At 36.6% G+C, this 19,906-nt stretch overlaps 1 protein-coding gene across 1 annotated transcript in view; it reads right to left on the minus strand.

Annotated features, from left to right (window-relative positions):
- EFCC1 (EF-hand and coiled-coil domain containing 1) overlaps positions 1-19,906 on the minus strand; it is a gene marked incomplete at its 3' end in the record, with an annotated part of 85,252 nt that overhangs the window by 19,595 nt on the left and 45,751 nt on the right. Inside the window, exon 3 of the mRNA XM_081320222.1 lies at positions 6,015-6,157. Coding sequence (XP_081176348.1) covers positions 6,015-6,157 — 143 coding nt within the window. The remainder of the gene's footprint in view (positions 1-6,014; positions 6,158-19,906) is intronic.

Below are 19,906 nucleotides of genomic sequence, written 5' to 3' on the forward strand. Positions count from 1 at the left end.
GCTGACTCTTGAATTTAAACCAAAATATGACAAAAATGTGAATCAACAACAGGTGGCACATTTTTCGTGGTATTTGCTTAAAAATTTGAGAGGCAGCTTATCCACAGATGGGTTTATATGCAAGTACATATACGTCATTTTCTATCACAAATTAAAAGAAAGTATAATCCTGAGAACATGTTAATTAGTTGTGAATGCAATTTTTTTCCCAATAAGCACATTTTCATTTGATAAACAGCAATCTTACTGATTGAAGCTCCTATCAAATGCCCTGCACTATTTCTCTCCTTTTGGAAATATATTTGCCTAAATTTTTCTTAGATCGTTAGTAATTCAACCTTTGAGCTAATTCTCCTCATAATCAGGCAAATTAGGAATCTATGTCTAATCATGTAATTTATAATCCACATTTATGCTTGTTTCTATGGCTGTAGAATTTGGACTTGAGTGATATAACCCCCATATCTGTGAGTTATCTTTGAAGACATACTTTGCAGCATTTCTATGTATGGTCCTCCATAAAGAGGCAAGCTCCCTTTCTTAAGGAGCATAATCTTTATCAACAGAACGAGAACAATTGTTAGAGTTATATATAGTATCTTTCTTTATTAAACCTTGCTAATCCCCAACAGTGTAACCCACCATTGCACACAGAGGGTTGTCTTGTGCTTTCCTCTTGAACAAATGTGTGTGTACATATACATAAAAAGAAAAAAAAAGGGAAAAGTAGTATATTAGAATGAAAATCAATTGTACCTGGAACTTTTATTAAATTGTGCTCCTGAACTTGCACGATTGCATGAGCAACATCTTGATCAGAAACAATCCCATAGTTACAGGAAAGCCTGGGGATTAGCGGAGGCTAAATGGAAAAAGTGGGCTGGAGGAAGGAATGAAGAGAGCCTTTACAAGTCTTCATATAGAGTGGAGCAAAGGATAAAAGTGACAGGCAGTTTGTTACAGTGGTTAAGGCATCAGGCTAAAGCAGGAGTTCTCAATCTTGGCAACTTTAAGACATGTGTACTTCTAGGAATTCTGGGAGTTGAAGTCCATGTGTCTTTATAGTTGCCAAGATTGGGAATCTCTAGATTAGAAATCAGGAGACGGTGAGTTCTAGTTCTGCCTTAGGCACAAAGCCAGCTCACTAACCTTGGGCCAGTCAATTTCTGTCAACCCTAGGAAGAAGCCAATGCTGAAACACTTCTGAAATCTTCATGAAGAAAATTGTGGAGAGTCAAAGGCACACGCACATACACACACACACACAAGGAAAGGTTGACCTGTTTCAGTGGAGTGAGGATGGTGGAGATGGTCAACCAAAGGCAAAGAAAGAAAAAGATCTGATATAAGGATGCAAGGAAGATGGGGGCAAGATCTCGGGGGGGGGGGGAATCTCATGTTCAGAGGGAAAAGATGTTTTTCTACCAGCTATTTATGGCAGGTAGACAGAGAAAAGGGGATTTATTTTGGCACTAATATCATGTACTTGAAACACTCAGCCAGAGAAAATGAAGAGCTTTAGGCTAAGGCAGCCTTTTCAATCAGATTTCCAGAGTATATTTGCAAGGGAGAGCAATATTGGTTGAATAATTTAGACAATTGTCTGTTTTATTGACACAAATTTCTTTACAAACTGCATTTATAAAGATTGCTGCTAGCTATTATCACACATTTGTTGCAAGTAGCTATTTTGCAAGCTGAGGTGTCAGGTTTTTCTGCTAATCACTGTTATGTGGTACTAGGAGTATAAAACACAGCCTTTTTTAAAAAAAATGCTTCTGCTCAAGCTTTTTAAAATCTGGTATCTCTCTTTAATCGAATTTTATTTCTAAAAAAAATGACTCCTCCTTTTGAGATAACATATAAGGGATGGCCTCCTGAATCAGAAGACAAGTTATTTTGTGTCGGCTCCCTGTTAGGTATTTGAGAAGAGAGTGCACAATGTTCTGCTAGCAAGAAATATAATTTGCAAGCGGAACTTTTAATATTGTTATTATGCAAACATTGTTTCTTCTAATGCTGGGACTATGGCTGAATGCTTTCCATTTGGTCCAGCAGAGGGCACTGTGGTAAAACCCAAAATAAAGAAAATGCCAATCAGATGACAAGTTTAACAAAGAATGTCTTGTGAACAAAATTGTCCTTCTCTTCTACAATAACAAAAGTGGTCTGTGTGTTTGTGTGTGTGTGTGTGTGTGTGTGTGTGTGTGTGTGTGTGTGTGTGTGTGTAACGTTAGCTCTAATTAAGTGAAGTAGACAATCCACTGTTAGTAAAATGCTTATTTCCCAACATTAGTTCAAAGCATGGTTGCCTCATATATCCATTATTCTTGGGATAAGCTTTCAACTTCAAGGCTTTCCTTTGAACATAATCATTTATCCCAAATGATTAATTAATAAACAGATGTTGTATCTACCCAGCTGTAAGAATCACAGCTACTATGGGATTTGTGCAATATGTTAAGAAGCAAACAATAGGGGATGTGGGGAAGCTGGCATTGTCTCCCTTTGCTGCTTTTGCATCATCCTTGGATCTAGTTTAAACTACATCAAACCTTTAGCTTAAATCTGGTAGTTATTTGATGCAACAGCAGAGATAGCACTTCTGACTTCTTTCAGTTACACCGATGGATGCTGGTGCTCGGATGGACACTTACGTCTGAAACCAAAGTCAAGCCTTAAAACGTGAATGAGCTAAGATCAAAACTCCTTGTGAAGTTGTAGGGAGTGCATACAGGTAGGCATAAGGAAGTAAGGGTATTTACTCTAATTTTTTTTATCTTTGCTCGTGATCTTTTAAAGGAAACTTCTGTCATATGCTTATCTTAGATGTTTGTTAGAAGCATGTATTCTTATACCTCTAATATATTAATATTTTAATCTCTGATGTCTAAAACTAAAACTCAGTCTTTTGAAATTCTGTTTTTTAAATTGTTAGTATATATAAAAAAACCCATGGGAAAAAATGTGTGTTTTTACACTAAATAAAAGTTGGTCCTAAATACACAGACGCACCTAGTCATTACTCTATTGCTTTGCAATTAAATTAATAATTAGGTCAATTCATTTAACCCCCAAAGCTATAAAGCCATGAGAATAAAGCATATAAAAAGTATTTTATGAGTCATCTCATGCTTGCAAACAAACTTTTATATGTGTGGATATTCTCATTCTCTCACTATCTCTGGTAGGAATTTTGAACAGCTGTTTATGAATTATAAAATCCCTAAAGTAATGGTTAAAAAAAATCTTGTAAATTCTACATTAAGCAGGTGGCCCAACTGGAATACCTGATAGTTTTATTCAAATTCATGATAGCAGGAGATGCTTGTGCTCAATATTCATTTGCATGTGGTCACTATCACAAGATTTTTCCATACAATCCCTTATGTTCCAGTTGTCCTAAAATTATTTTGGGAAAAGGTTCTACCTCAGTCACTTTATAGAATATGTATGTCAGATTAAATTGGGGTAGGATATTAAGGTGCTTTTTCAAAAGGCAACTGGACTTTGTTTTTTCTTGAAGACGTTTCACTTCTCATCCAAGAAGTTTCTCCAGTTCTGACTAGTCTTCAAGAGAAGCGAAACATCTTCAAGGAAAAACAAAGTCCAGTTGCTTTTTGAAAAAGCATCTTTGGGACAATCCTGACCTGGATAATTGAGAATCTCCACAGATGATAGGATATAAAATTACTTGAGGATTCCATACCCAGGGGAAGGATAAAAAGTGATCCAGGATCTGATGGCCATGATAGCAGTCATGCTTATTATGGGTCATACTTGGTCCAACTGAGAGAAGTTGGTTTGTGATTTGAAGGTGGAAGATATTTCCATCCATCTTTTGCTATTGTGAAATTTATTATTTATTTATTTATTTATTTATTTATTTATTTATTTATTTATTTATTTATTTATTTATTTATTTATTTATTTATTTATTTATTTATTTATTTAGTTTTCTATACCGCCCTATTCCCGAAGGACTCAGGGCGGTTTACAGGGCAATATTTAAAAGACAATATAAATTAAGATAAAAATAGAATTAAAAAGAATTAAATTAATAATAGCCCAACAATAAAACAATGTTAAAATTTAAAACTAAACCCCCCCCTCAGTCCAGGCTGGATAAATCGAAAAGCCAGGTTTTCAGGTCCTGGCGAAACGAGCGCAGGTCATTTCTGTCTCACATCTACAGGGTAGTAGGAGCAGTTAGGATGGTCTGTCCCAGGTGGGTGAAAAGCACTGGATGTGATAGCCTCAAGCATCCCCTTTGTCTGTTGATCAAGGGCTACTAATAGGTTTACTAAGAATATTCAGAAGATAAAGAAGCATAAAAGACAAATGCAATAATCAGGATCAGCAAATATGATCAGGGGTACAAATCACATGTGGGCCTACATTTTCGTGGGAAAATGCCATTGAATAGCTTTGTTTGATAAGCCATCATGTGGTCCAGCAGTGCTGGATAATTCTACTCCATCTTCAACATTCTCTTTTTGGAGAAGATTTTGGAGTAGGGACTCAGAAAGTCTTAAAAGAAACTGGTCATGTAGATCTCTGCCAGTCAAGCATAGGACAGAAGTTGCACTGATCATTCATGTACATGATCTATATCTAGACCTTGACTGGGGGACTACATCTCTTTGGTTCAGGTAGATTTATCAGTAATATTTGATCATATTGTGAGGACTGGGAGCTGAAGGCACTATTTTCCAGTTGCCCTTCAATGTAAGGAACCCCCCACCCCATTAATCTTCCGAAAAGAAATTATGATCTTTCATCAGGCTTTAGGCCACAATGTATAGCGGAGGCTGCTATCACTGTACGTTTATATTGGTTGTATTTATTACATTTTTCAAAGTTTTTGCTTATCATTTTCTTTTTTAACCTGCCCAAAGTCTTACGATGAAGCCCCATAGAAATTATGTAAAATAAATTATAAATAAATAAATAAGGAACAACAAATTGAAATCAATTAGAAAAAGTAAAAAAAAATCAAATTAAAATAAGTTTGAAAAAACTCCAGCTTTATGACTACATATCTGAGTAAATTTTTGACAATCTTGGAGGATAAACTGGAGATCTGAGATTTCCTTCAACGGAGACAAAAACCAACATTCCGGACATTTCTATGCAGCAGACTTCAATAACAGCTTTATTCTAATTGTGTGAAAAATATCCTGTTCTGGGTATGGAACATTTGTTCCATTTTTCTTCCAGAATGTGCTAGTTCAGCCATTCCAGGGGATGAACTAGTAGTTTTCCAGAAGTAAGTCTTCTGGAAAAGGAAATGGTCTGCTGTGTTTACTGTAAGATCAAATGTATAGAAATGATTAACTAGTTATCCTCACTCGTTTAAATCTATCTTTAAAGCAGGAATAAACAGGAACACAATGGAAGATTCTCTGCCCCCTTTAAGAGACCCATGTAAAACTTTTCCATTTAAATTCAGTTGATGGCTTGTGCTCAACTGTTCTTTTTTATTATTATTATTATTATCATGCAATGGCTGATCCACCTTTACCGGAGATTCTATGAAGACAAAAGAAAGCAAACTGCTATGCCTTTTTGATTTGTGATTAAAAAAAAGAATTCATCCAAAAACTATTTTTATATCTTTCTAGTTCTGAATATATGAATAAAAATTAGCCCTACCGTGTGTGCCATCCTATTAGAAAGTCTTATCACACTCCTGCGTTTATAGTACTGGCTGAGGCACCATACATTCAATGCTATAAAATCATTTCAAAGAAAGAAACATCACTGTTTCCATAATAAAGTTTTCCATAGTAGCATTATGGAAATTAATACCTTTATGGAAATTACGGAAATTAATACCATTGAAAACATAACCAGCATATTCTGAAGAGACTCTTGAAGGGTTGGTGGACATTTACTTGTACCACCAATTATCCTCCTGAGGTTTTCTTTGAGTCCTCACCCTTGATGTTTAGAGTTTCTTTTCCACTAAAGTGGTCTGTAATCAGAGCTGAAGATTTTTATCCCTTTCCTACCATTTTCCAATGCTCCTGCACCACCAGTTGGTGAACTTCTATCTTGCTGTGTAAGTGATAAGATATCTTGTCCTTCCATAAGTACATTTGTCTTCTGTTCTGAGTTGCTTTGTGAAGGAACTGGGCACTTTAAGATTTCTGATCTGAAAAAAAGACAAACCAACAAAATAAACCAAGTAGTAAGAAATCCAAATCAACAATAAAGAGTTAAGTATGGCCTATTTTTTTTCATACCACCAAGGGACTTCACTTTCATTAATAAATGTTTTTTTAAAGACTTGGACTAGAAGTCTCTTCCAGCCCTATGATTTTATAGTTTGCATAGATCTAAAAAATAAACTATTTCTGTCCTCCTAAAATGCCCTATCGAATAAGGTTGCTGGTTTCAATTCAATTGGTGAGTTAAAAGGACAGGCATGCTTCCTGCCAAGGTATGAATATATCTCTTTCACCCAGATAATGTAAGATTCTTCCCTTACCCTTAAATGACTTACTTATCTTTTCAAAATCAGTTTAGAAATGTAATTTAATATACTATTAATTCAAAACATGGCTGTCTGAAAGTTATCTTTCACCAGCACTCATGCTGGCCAGATAAATACTATCACAACAAAATCTCAGGTATTCTAAAGTATGTTGTGGATTGTTTAAGCAGCATATTTACATGTATGTTATCTGTGATTACAATTCAAAAACCTGAAATTTAATTCTCTGAATATTTCCTTCATTTTCTCTTAATCCATCTCAAGCTGATGTTTAGTAAATAAGTAAAAACATACAGATGTTCTAACTCAGGTAAAATATTAATTATTGGTATTCACAATTAATGATAGCTAGCTCAGACTGGATCCATACTTTGCTAGCTATCCTGAGGTAAGAAATCTACATTTTAAACCAATGTGGATATATCAATTCCTACAAGATATTCAACATAGATAAGAGAAGCAAAAAGCTGAAGAAATTCTATTTTCAGGGGGGGGAAACCATTCTAAGAAAGAAACTAAAATATGCTTAAAGGAAAATGATCCTGTGGAGACATAGGAGATAACAACATTTTCAGTTATTTACATTTAACTAATTTATAAAACATGATAAAAATGTAATTATTTACATATAGATAAATAAAAACAAATGTACACTGCATAGTTTTCTATAAACTGTATATGTTCTTCTAAGGTCTAATTAAGGCTCTCACAACAGCCATTAACCCTGGTCCATACACCCAAACCAGCCAATGTAAATCATTGAGCTCTAGATTATCCCTAAATGAAAAGATGTCCCCTAGGCAACATATTTCCAAGAGAGGGGCTGCTTTTCTGTCTTCAAACTCTCCCTGTAAAGGAAAGAGGGTGGTTTTGTTTTAACGAAGTGCTATAGCTTTCTATTTTAAATGTAAAAACAAGCGCTGCCATTCCCACAGAAGCCTCTACCTTTTTCATTAGCATTCATAAAACCTACGATAAACAGTGAAGAAGACTGGATGCGCAAGCATGTTTGTGTGTAGCAAAGACAAGGATAGCAAAGGAAGGCAGGGTCACTCCTAGGAGCCTGGGAAGGGCATATGTCTCACGATGCGTTGTAACAAGGTTTCCATGGAGAAATTATTTATTTATTTTTATCAATTTTTTTGAAACCACCCATCTCCCTCACACAGGGACCCCCTATGAGAATGTTGAACAAACTGACTTTATTCATTCCAAAGCTTTTCTCAGTAAGAGAATAGGAAGCTTCAGAGAAAATCTAGAAGCAGAGGTGACCCAATAGAAGGGGACCTCAAAATAATGTCCATGACTAATTGCTTTTTAATTAGGGCTCTTTTCAACAGCACCAAACATTTAACTACAATTAATTTGAAGCAACAGATTATATCTCTTAAAGTTAAACGAGTTTGCAGAGTTAGCAGAATTGGATGAAAAACTGTATTTCCACATAAGTACATGTGTTTACAGAGACTCAGACTATCTGGCGTGATGAGCAAAGATACAATGGGTCTCCTGCTTGTGCAGGAGGTTGGACTAGAAGACCTCCAAGGTCCCTTCCAACTCTTGTTATTCTGGAGTTAAAGGCTCTTTGGTTTGATTCTCCAAAGAACAGACAGACCATATATCAATGGTAAGTAATTGAATTCAATTTAAATAATAGCATAGCTAGGGATGGCAGCTTGTCCTAAACATCAAATCTGAACAGATCTGCCACTCTTTTTTTTAAAGCAAAGCTGCTTTAGTAAAAATTTATCCATTCCTTCATCTCCGCTTATACTAGCCACTTTCGAAATGCTAATACTTTGCTCTTGTAATAAAACTGGAGTGGCATCTGTGTGTGGCCTGTCAAGTTCCCTCCCCCCAAAACGTATCTTCCTTAAAAAACGCTGCCTTTTAGTTGAAAATAATAAATACTAGTGTATATATTGCTCAAACAGTGAGTGGCTTCATCCCCTAAACAGCGTATGGTTGCATTTTAGTGATTCTTTATGTCTTTTCTCTTTTCTGACTCCTTTCTAAGATAGAGAACACATGTATACGTTCAGCCTAGTTTTTAACACAGTAATAAATAATATCCTAAACTTTCAGCCTGTCTTTTCAATCTGTACAGTATCTGAAATAGAGAAATTGGGCAGTTGCAGCAGGAAATTAAATGTAGCTTGCTGAACTTAGTGAATATATTTAAATTGACTAGACCAGGGGTAGGCAACCTCGGCTCTTTTATGACTCATGGACTTCAACTCCCAGAATTCCTGAGTCAGCATGGGTGACTCAGGAATTCTGGGAGTTGAAGTCCATGAGTCATAAAAGAGCCGAAGTTGCCTACCCCTGGACTAGACCAACCACTCATTTCAGTTTCCCTTCATAATAGAAGGATCCATTATATATAAGAACCAGTTTGGTAAAGCACCAGGCTAAAAATGGGGAGACTGTGAGTTCTACTTCCACCTTTGGCATGAAGCCAACTGGCTGACTTTGGGCCTGACCCTCTCTCTTAAGTCCTAGGAAACAGGCAATGGCAAATGGCTTCCAAAATCTTGACAAGAAAACTGCAAGGCATTCATTAGGAGTCACTGCCAACTTGAACAAACACGCATATGCACAAATCCATTATATATTTTTCAAAGGCCTATAAAAATACTACATAACAGGACTGCTAGATGTTCATTATAAACATAAGACCTGCCACAGCTTAAATCTCTAATTAGAAATGATCCTTGGCTCCATTTGTTGAGAAAGCTATAGTTTATTAGAGGTCAAGTGTATTGCAAAGCCAGAACTGAAAATCACACACCAAAATCCCTAGGTTCTACTTTTCCCTCCCTTAACTATCTCTCATTGCCCACCCAAGTCAACCAATCAGATTCAGGCAAGATATTTTCCTAACGGTCAGTCCAATCATAGTTTGGTATGCAGCCCTCTCCTTCTTCCAGCTGGGTGACCTTACGTTGCTTCCTTCCCAATTTTTTTCAACTTCACCATTGGTCTATAAAATTCCTTCCTGCTCCTATTGGGTTCCAATATTCTATAGCATCCCCTTAATGTTCTCCTTAATAGTCCTTTTTATCCAGATGCCCATAAAATAAAATATAAAATCTCCTAGTCAAACATGATTTCTGGTGATTTCATAGGCTGATCATGGACTTTTCCTTGCAATGACTCATCCTGGATATCAATCTCTCAGGTTATCCTAGAGCCCTGGAATTTCTTAATTATTCCCATCGAAGAACTAACTGGATATGTTCTAGCTTAGTTATTTTAAGATCAGCCAAGGTGAGCAAGATCCTGTGTAATTTATTCCCAATTTAATTGTTAGCCATATAATGAGGAGACTATTTGTCTCCTTGTTCCAATGGACACAACTACATGTTATATCCATTGTGTTTATCTTGCCTGTTTTCACATTATTTTTGGTTAACATAATTCTGAGGGGTTTTTTGGATGTAGAATTCCATTTTGGAATGGTAATCAATATTATCACAGCAGCAGCCCAAAAGGTAGCAATGGCAATCCATGTTCAGGAGCCATATGGATGTTTCTCTGAAGCAACCAGAAGCCAAGCTCAACTTTAAGGAAACTTAGATTTTTCCAATTTAAATTTTCTCTTGATAAACATGTTTTTTTTAAAAAAAAAACTTTAGCATTTATCGATCATTTAGCCTAAAGCAAATAAAGAATAGAAGAGGGACTGAATATATGAATGAAGCACTCAAACATGTGGGATTCAAATATGTGAACAACCAGTTCTCTGTGTGGATGCTGCTTCCAGAAGTCCATTCTGGGCCTGGGCAACAAAAAAATTAGCTACGGTACTGGTTCTGCTGAAGTGGTGCAAACTGGCTGAATCCCACCACTGATTCAAACTAGGATGTTTTTCAGAGTTAATGAAAAACCACCATAAGCACTCATTGCTCATTTTTATGTAATATTTCAGCTGTTAACACAAAACGTCCAGCCTTTCCTAGAAGTTTGTTCTTTCCTTTCTATTCTTGCCAATTTGATTCTTTTCATGGTTGCTGGAATCAATGATTTGAAAAGGGTTAATTATTTTTGCATATTAAATACAATAATTAGAAAATGAATGGAAGGAATTCTTTACTTAATGACATAGAAATACATCTAGTAACCTTGGTTACAACGGGTGCTTGCTTTTTATAGTTTCAATGCCAACGGACATCTGCTCTGACATGTTTTTGGGTAGAGATATGCATGTTATGAAATTAATGGGAATGAATCCACTTTGGAATTTCAATAATTCAGTTAGAATCTTATATGGTTGTATATTAATGTGCTTTGTCCACAAATTCTCAGGTTCACACTTACTATAATGCAAAAAGTTTGAGAACCTAAGTTAAATGATGATATTATAGGACCATAAGGTCTAGAGTTTACCCATAGTCCTGGGAAATGCATTTATAAATTTGGGTATTCAGAGTATGGTCTCCATTAATTTATTTCTCTGTTTAATTTTTTTATAAGTTACTCTGCTATGTAAATAGAAAAACTAGGATAAAAAGTAATTTAAGTAATTCAAAGCCTAGCATCTCCAGAATGGGACATCTCGGCACAGCCGGATCGGCACAGCCAGCTCACCACCTTTGCAAACTCACCGCTACCAAGTCATTGCAGGACAACTGAACATGGTCAATTTGCCTTGGAGACAGTTTGCCGTGGGAAGCTGGAGAGAGAGAGAGAGAGCCAGGCAGACAGGGGATTAAGCAAGCTAGCACAGTGCAGAGTGGTGAGGGACTTCTGACCAGAGGGAGAGCCGGGCAAGAGGAGTAAAAATGGGATGAGTCCAGCCTCCATTGCCTCCCCCACTGTCCATCCATTCACTGCCATTGCCCCGAATGGCTCAAACTCCAAACAGCCCAGAGCTCAGTGCAGCAGCTCGGTATACACATTGGTGGGCTGTGTGAAAAATGGGAAGCCCCCGGCCACTGCCGCTGCTCTGCACTATGTCTGCTCTCCTGTCCTTCTGACTGGCTCTCCCTCCAGTTGTCTGTGGCACATCATTCCTGCAGTGAATTGGCTGGGCTCAATTGTCCTGCAATGATTTGGCAGCGGTGAGTTGGAAGAGGTCATGTGGTGAGCCATGCCAAGTTGTCCCAGATCCTGGCATTTCCTTTATGGAACTTTGGAACTGAAATAGAGAAAAAGAGGCGAAGAACAACTTTTGAAGTCTGCAGAAATTTTAGAATTGTGAGGGAAAATTGCAGGAATGAGAACTTCTCTGTCTGTCCATATCTTGTTTGCATGTTTATTCTACTTCTAATCTCTCCTCAGTTATGGGCCCAATGGGGCTGGAACACTTTATTTACCCATTTTCCTGTTGGTGGGAATTATTTTGGGAAATCTCTTTCTCCATTTTGCTCAAAGTTGCTTCAGACTGTTGGAAGATGAGGCAAGAATAGATTAACGGATCAGATGTCCAATTTTTGGTACTGCTTTGATTGGATATCCCTTAGTCTAAGAGCAAGACTGTGTACTTTACCAAAAAAAGTTACTTTCAAGCATCATTATATACAAAGCTAAAATATTCCATTATTTCAAAGATTTCCTGCTCAGAAAAGATCAAATTCTTCTTTTTTTTAAAAAAGGCAATTGTTGACTTTTATACTAAAACCTAAATGAGAAATCGAGACACAAGGGTGGGGGAATATGAAGTAAATTTAACCAGATTGTTATACTGCAATAATCATTCACATTAGCCAGAGTAAATGGTGGTAGCAATTATTCAAGACTGGAAGCATATTCATGGGACAAAGTGGAATGAACACAATCAAGGCAACCCGGGTTTGGGGGGGGGGAGAGAGAGAGCTTATCCTTTCCCTTCTCTTTGCAGCACTGACAAAAATCACACCACAAAATCGTTCACACCAAGAATGATATGTAGATCAGCCTAATGCAGGAGCAGACATTTTTTTGCTAGTGGTGAGGAACTGCATGCATTTATTCTAAACTGAGTTTTGACAATGAAGAACTGCAGGGGTGAGTCCAAGCACCTAGGAGTGGTCATGACCGCAATATTGAGTGTTTGACAACCCTTCCCACGAATGCTCCTGCGAATGAGCGTCTCTCATTTCCTTTTTTTTTGGGGGGGGGGTTCTGTTGTGAATAGGCTCTCTTAGGTGTGCTTAGCCTTTCTGAAGATTTTAAAAAAACTTATTCCTTTTATTTCTTACTGAAAATTGTGCCAAACATGTTCAGAATCTCTATTCTTCAGTTGGGGGCAGCTCTATTCTAGGAGTCTTGGGTGCTGCAAAGAAAGGGCTCTGGAAGTGACACGGAGCTTCCATTACAACCACGAGTTGTCCATTGAGTCTTCAAAAAGAAGGAAGTAATTTCCAATAGAAAAAAATGGAAAGAATTACTGTCCTTTCCACATCCCTCAAACACAACTCCAAATTCCATAATGTAAAGGGAATAAATGTACTAATGATTCAGCTTAATATATTCTGACAATTATCTGGCATATTTTAGATCCCTTTGGGATACATTTCAGGCCTTTAAAAAAAGTCAGCTCCTTTTACTTTTCTTTTTTCCTTTGCAATACTATTTTGTGGGTGGATGTGGCTGTGAAATTAAATTATACACACCTATGCACATCTATATGTATCAAGGAACCAGCATGCCCAGTATGCCATGTATGCTACTACCTCATTATACCTAACGTATACAGCCTGTGCAGGATTCTCTTCAATTCACCTAAACTGTGTGCACCACTGTTTTCAGTGGGATTTAATCCCAAATAAGTGTGCATAGGATTACAGGTAGACTAACCTTAACTGCTGTCCATGTTAGTGGCTCTTTGAAAGATTTTTTGCTTCCGTTCATTCATATTCAATTCTCAGAGGCTGCCTAGACAATTCCCTGCAATTTTCTTGACAAAAACTTTCAGAAGTGGTTTGCTATTGCCTCCTTCTTAGGGCTTGGGAGAAAGTGACTGGCCCAAGATCATCCAGGCAGAACTAGAACTCCCAGTCTCCTGATTTCTAACCTGGTCCCTTAACCACTATATTAATTGGCTCTCTGTTTGAAATTACGATATAAAAAAAAAGCTTTGTGACCAATCCTTGAATTTACAAGCGTTGCGATGTCCTGCAATGATCGCCTTTCAGGTACTTTGCAAGTGGCTTGTGAAAAGCAGAGTTAATAGAGAAAATGGAAGTAAAGTCGTAATTTGTGGTCACATGATGTTTTGCTTAGACCTCAGGGCTTCGCTTGATGACTGAAAGGGAAGTAAAGTTTTTAACCCATTGTGGTCATGTGACTTTTTTCCACTTAGCAACAGCAGCACTTAGCAACAAAACTGCCAGTCCCAATTGTAGTCACTTTGTGAGGACTGTCTATACTTTTTTAGGCTACTGGAAAAAATATTATTTTATATTCAGGTTTAAACTAATGAGTTGGCATGTAGTATATGAGAACTATGAAACTGCAGTGTGCAGTATTTTAGTCTTATGTATGCTTATTTTATTACAAGAGCATTTTCTTTCCATCTGCTTTGCATGTTCTACTGATATTAGTTTAAATGAATTTTAATTTCTTGGATGCCATGAAGTCAAGTTCAATTCCTACTGATTTACGGATAAACTTTTCCTTTCTTGACTAGTTTCCAGTAATATCTCAAACATACTTGAATCAAAATTATAATCTAAACAAACATTTTATTATTCTGAAGGCCAGACAATATAATTAGCCAGATAATGTAATCATGTACATATTAGCTTTCTGTAATCTTATCAGTCATTCATAAATATATTCTTCTTAGATATATAACTAATATTTAAAATGTTTCATTCAAGCTCCAAACATAGCTTGTCTGATTGGAGCCAAGATGTCTAGTTTGAAGCATATGATTCAGATAATAAACATGAAAAGGAAAAGTAATTTTTCTTCTTCTTGGCTTTCTAAATATTTTCATTCCTTGTCTATTAAATTAAGTCTTTATATAGATCACGGTACATTATTTTTGAAATAACATGTTACTTCTAATGCACTAATTCATAAAGCAATATATAAATAAAAAATCTTTTGGAACCCAATAAATAAAAATTTACTTTACTTTAGACTGAAAATCAGCTGGATTTCTCCAGAGGGCCATTTGAGGTGGAGACTAAGACTGCCATTTGATGCTATCTGCCAGGAAGGAAATCCTATTGAATTCACATCAAAATGTATACGAAAGAAAGAAAGAAAGAAAGAAAGAAAGAAAGAAGAGAGAGAGAGAGAGAGAGAGAGAGAGAGAGAGAGAGAGAGAGAGAGAGAGAGAAAGAAAGAAAGAAAGAAAGAAAGAAAGAAAGAAAGAAAGAAAGAAAGAAAGAAAGAAAGAAAGAAAGAAAGAAAGAAAGAAAGAAAGAAGAAACCACAGCCAACATTAAAATGATATAATATTAATTCCCCAGGGCTTCATTAACTTTCTAAACTCCATGTATGGAAATACAAAAAGATTTTCAATGTTCTCCAGAAAGCTACCAGGATCGGGGTCACTTTGATCCCATGTGGTGTTCTCACAGGGCAGAAGCTATGACAGAAGAGACACATTCCCTGGGTCTCACAAGGTGACATTTCTAAATTGATAGGACCTGAAGCATGCTCTTCTTGCAAGATCTAATAGGATAAATAGAAGCCACTGGAGAGAGAAATCTTAAAGAAATGTGTCACACAAATATTTCCATAGCTCAAACTGCAAAACCTAAATACACAATGGTGAGAGGGACCTTGTAGTCCTAGTGGACGATCACTTGACTATGAGCCAGCAGTGTGCAGCAGCAAACAAAAAAGCTAAAATAATCCTGGGTTGTATAAACAGAGGCATGGAATCAAGATCACGCAAAGTACTAGTATTGCTTTACAAAGCCCTAGTAAGACCACATCTGGAACACTGCAGCCAATTTTGGTCACCATATCACAAAAAAAAAATGTTGAGAGTTTGGAAAAAATTCAGAGAAGAGCAACTAAGATGATTAAAGACCTGGCGACTAAAACATATAAAGAATGGCTGCAGGACTTGGGTTTGGCTAGTCTAAAGAAAAGAAGACATAGGGGAGACATGATAGTAGTATTCCAGTATCTGAAGGAAGAGGGGGTCACGTGATTCTTCAAGGCACCAGAGGGCAGGACAAGAAACAATGGTTGGAAACTGATCAAAGAGAGAAGCAATCTGGAATTAAGGAGAAACTTCCTGACAGTGAGGACAATTAACCAGAAATCATGGGCGCTCCATCACTGGAAATTTTTAAAAAGAGACTAGACAATCACCTGTTTGAGATGGTATAGTTCTCCTGCTTGAACAGGGGATGGACTAGAAGACCTCCAAGGTCCCTTCCAGCTCTATTCTATTCTATATTCTCCATGGCTTCAACAGAGAGATGGGAGGCATAACAATTTAATAAATAAATAAATTCCAGAGATTGGGTCAGCAATCCAGTGTTCAGAATATTGCTGGCTCTTCTCTAACACTACTTCTTATCTAATAGAAAAATAAGCATGTATGTTTCAAGGACTTCCATTTACTTGAGAAATCTAATAGTTCTCTATTAAGTAATTCTGTGGATGCAGAATCTCTCCTCGCCATTCTTTAAAAATAAGGCATGCAAAATGTATGCTTTCCATAGGCTTCAATAGGAGTTAGAGTTTTGTTTCCCAGACCATCTGTTCATCCTTCTGCTAAGGCAGCCCTGTTATACGCCTTTGCTTTCCAGAGCCACGTTGTGCAATAGCTTTTCCTTTTCGCACCAAGGAAACCCTGCATACTTTAGGGTGCATTGGACATTGATGTGATCTCGGTTTATGCAGTGCACCAGTAGTTTTGCTTGGTTTCAGTAACAGTCTATCTAAAAATGTTCCCTTGAGGGCATAAAATTGTAGGATGAGATGAGCAGAGATAATCAAGCTGTTTTTCGGGCAGTCCCATCTGCTCTTTCTAATCTTCTTAATGCAGAAACATAGATAAGATTCTGAGGTACCCAAGAGGTTTCCAGAGAACAATTTGAAAACCACTGACATAAATTCCAGACCACAATCTGGCCTTTGTGCAAATTTTTCCTATTATAGTTCATTAATCTTATACTGTTAGATTACACTGTCTGGATATTGCAATCCTACTTGAATTGCTTTTCCAATATAGTTCAAGCAGTTAATATATGGATTTGTACACACAGCTTCTTATTGTATTTTCATCCTGTCCTTAGTTTTTAGCTTAGTTTCATAAGAAAGAACAGTCCTTTCAAAGTTCATTTGCTCAAGAATGAATATGGCTTACAAACATAACATCATTTACTGTCAATTAATTTTTTTCCTTTGGTTCCGTTTGTGTCCACTTCTCAAAGAGAGCTGGGAAAAGTCACTGCAGTTTTCTTTTGCAAGGTTTTTCAGAAGTAGTTTGGCACTGCTTCCTTTCTCAGGCTGAGAAAAAGTATTGGAATCAAATCACCCAGCCGGCTTAATGCTCAAGGTCACACTTGAACTCATTGTCTCCTGATTTCAGAAGTCAGAAGGATGTAGAAATGGATGTAATACCCACTGGAATATTGCGAACAACAGAAGAAGAATCAATAAGGATTGCAACTGAGCTATGCCAGCAAAGCTGAGGAACTGCACATTGGCCAAAACATCGGAAGAGGTTAATCTACGTTCCAATGTTATTGATACTTAAATGTTAAGAATAAATCCAACGAGATTGAAAAGTTCAGATACAGGTATTTAATTTGATTACATGCATTCTCAGTCATTGAAATCATACTGGAATAAAAGCTTCAACTGTCCACCACTGTCTTCACCACGAGAGGATTATATCTTTCTGTTCCTTCTAAATAGAAGCTGCTCAGTTTCTTTCTAAAATGCAGCTGGCCGGTACAGAAGGAAGACATACTTTCCGCCTAGAAATAAATGTGAAGAAAACTGGGATATAATCATGACAGTTTATTAAGTCTATTTCTCCATGGGAAACTGACAAATGAATCAGTTTACAAATGTTTATAATTACATCTATTAGTTTAATACTTTTTTTCTCTAAAAAGGTTGAAAGCTTATCTCTTGCCCTGTTTACTTTATTCCCCCCCCCAAGCTCTAGTTGTAATTTTTTACAACTAGATAGGAGGATACTTTAAACGTTGGGGGGGGGGGGAAGGAAATACAAGGATTAAAAAGCCTCCATCTGAAAACAGCAATATTTTTCATTAAACAAACCCTGTGAGAATTTATAAAGTGTCCATGCCCACTCACTCAACACTCAGGGTGTTTTGAGCTGAAAGAGGAAGTGGTGTCTCAAGTAAAAACACAGAGAAAGAACGACCAAGCATTTTAGCATGATATTCTTGAGATACTTGTGTTGAATGATCTGGCTGATTGCTGTTAAGACAGTGGACAAATCAGAAATATACTTTAAGCTATAAATACAAATAAAATGTGCTTTTTGAGCTATGAGTAAGAGAGAAAGGAATATACTGTATATTTTGGACCATCATTGGGACACAACAAGAGGTTTGATTTCGTGTCAAATCCATTTGATAGACAATATATCAACGTATATTTGTCATATAACTAAAATCTAGCACAGAGCAGATTTTATAATACTTCTAAGACATACCTATGAACACACCTACTCTTCATTATGCTATCTAGAAAGAGCAACTATAACCATCTATAAGGTGCATCTTTTCTGTCAAGAATTTCTTTTGTCCCAGTGCTTAGTTACAGTTGTGTATGATTTCAGTCACATATTATACTCAGTGAGTTGACCCAGTGCAGAATGCGAACTAGGCAAGGACATTCAAATGCAAATTAAAGTAGTGGTTACTAAGGCTATCACCTGATCAAAGAAATCTTAGTTTACTGATTATATGACTTTTTACAACTGATTAAAATATATATGCTTGCTTATTATAGGATGCCTGCTTTAGTACAGAAGACCCTTGGGAAAAACACTCCCCCTTTTCCAGTCATCAATAGGGTCCATGTGAAATACAAAGTTTCTTTGGATTAAGGCTTATTTCCTGATGATTTTATGGACAGACACGTCTACATGTCCACTGTCTTCTGTCAGGATGTGGGTTTTTTTTGTTTAATTCCTAGGCTAATATGGTACCCTCTGATGCTCTTTTCCAGCCACTAATCATATCTAGCAATGTTTAGTTTCCAAACTCAGAAAAAGCTGGTCAGGTGTTGCAACCTGCTGGACATATTGTTTAAAATTTGATGTCTGATGTCTAATTACATGTTATTAAGGGATAACATTTATCTATTAAATACTGTAACCTTGATTTCGGCACAAAGAACTAATTTTGTCTAGAACATGAATGCACAATAAAAAAATCTATTCTGCCTAGAAAGTATTTCAATTCAACTTTTCTTTCACATGCTATCTCACATTCATATGTAGCGGCAATATTTTTGGAGTTGGATGGCCTAGAAATTGGAAGAAAGGAAGAATGAATAAATGCATAAATTACATTAGTACAGGTGACTGATTCTATTGTGGCTGATTTGTGAGATCCTGATGATGAACATGGGTAACAAACCTAGCTAACAATTTCTAGATATATTGAATCAGTATTTCTACCATTCAAAGATGAATGGAATCCACTGAGAGAACCTGATGTCCAAAGGAACTTTTAGCTGCATTCAAGTGGGGTCTTAGAAGATGTTCATGAACCCAGAGGATTTGGCTTTTCTTTCTCCAAGTTTAGAGTGAAGCCCCCAACCTCAGGAGGAAACTCAAACCTGGATCCATCCATCCTTCCTTCCTTCCTTCCCTCCCTCCCTCCTAGATTGTTTCTTTCCAAAGTAAAAAGCACCAAAAGTAAGAACTGTTGCTAAGATTATCACTGAATGGTTGGCTAGACTTACACTTCACCCCTAACAAATATAACATGATTTACAAACCACAATAGTTAGGAATGAGCCAGACACTTAATCCAAAAGAAATAAGATGTGCTTTTTCCAAGCAGCATCTTTTTTTTCTTTCTCTTCCCCCCTTTTTCCCCTCTCTTTTAACAATCATAAATAACAATAAATGCAGCGGAAAATAGAGTATTAAGTATTAAGCTTAAAGATTTAAACCATTTTCATATAAAATAACTCTGCACTTTGCAACTGAAGCCACCTTATGTTCATCATCATTTTAGAAATTAATTTAACTAACTCATCAGTGCAGTGCAGCAATTTCCAGTTTCTATTTTATAAATACTATTCCAGATATTGCTTTCTATAATGCATTATTTGCATTTTAGAATCAATAAAATAATCAACCAGGAAAAAATATGTGAATATTGTTTCTTACTATTAATGCATACAATTTGTATTAATTTGTGTTAGATGTGCATGAGAAATGCAGAAATAAGTAATGTGAAAAGTGCTTTCACCCAATGATAAAGCAACTAAGATTTCTTCAGAGCTCAACACAAA

The sequence above is a fragment of the Vipera berus genome (assembly GCF_964194415.1).
Source record: "Vipera berus genome assembly, chromosome: 2".
In the NCBI taxonomy this organism is placed as follows: Eukaryota; Metazoa; Chordata; class Lepidosauria; order Squamata; family Viperidae; genus Vipera; species Vipera berus.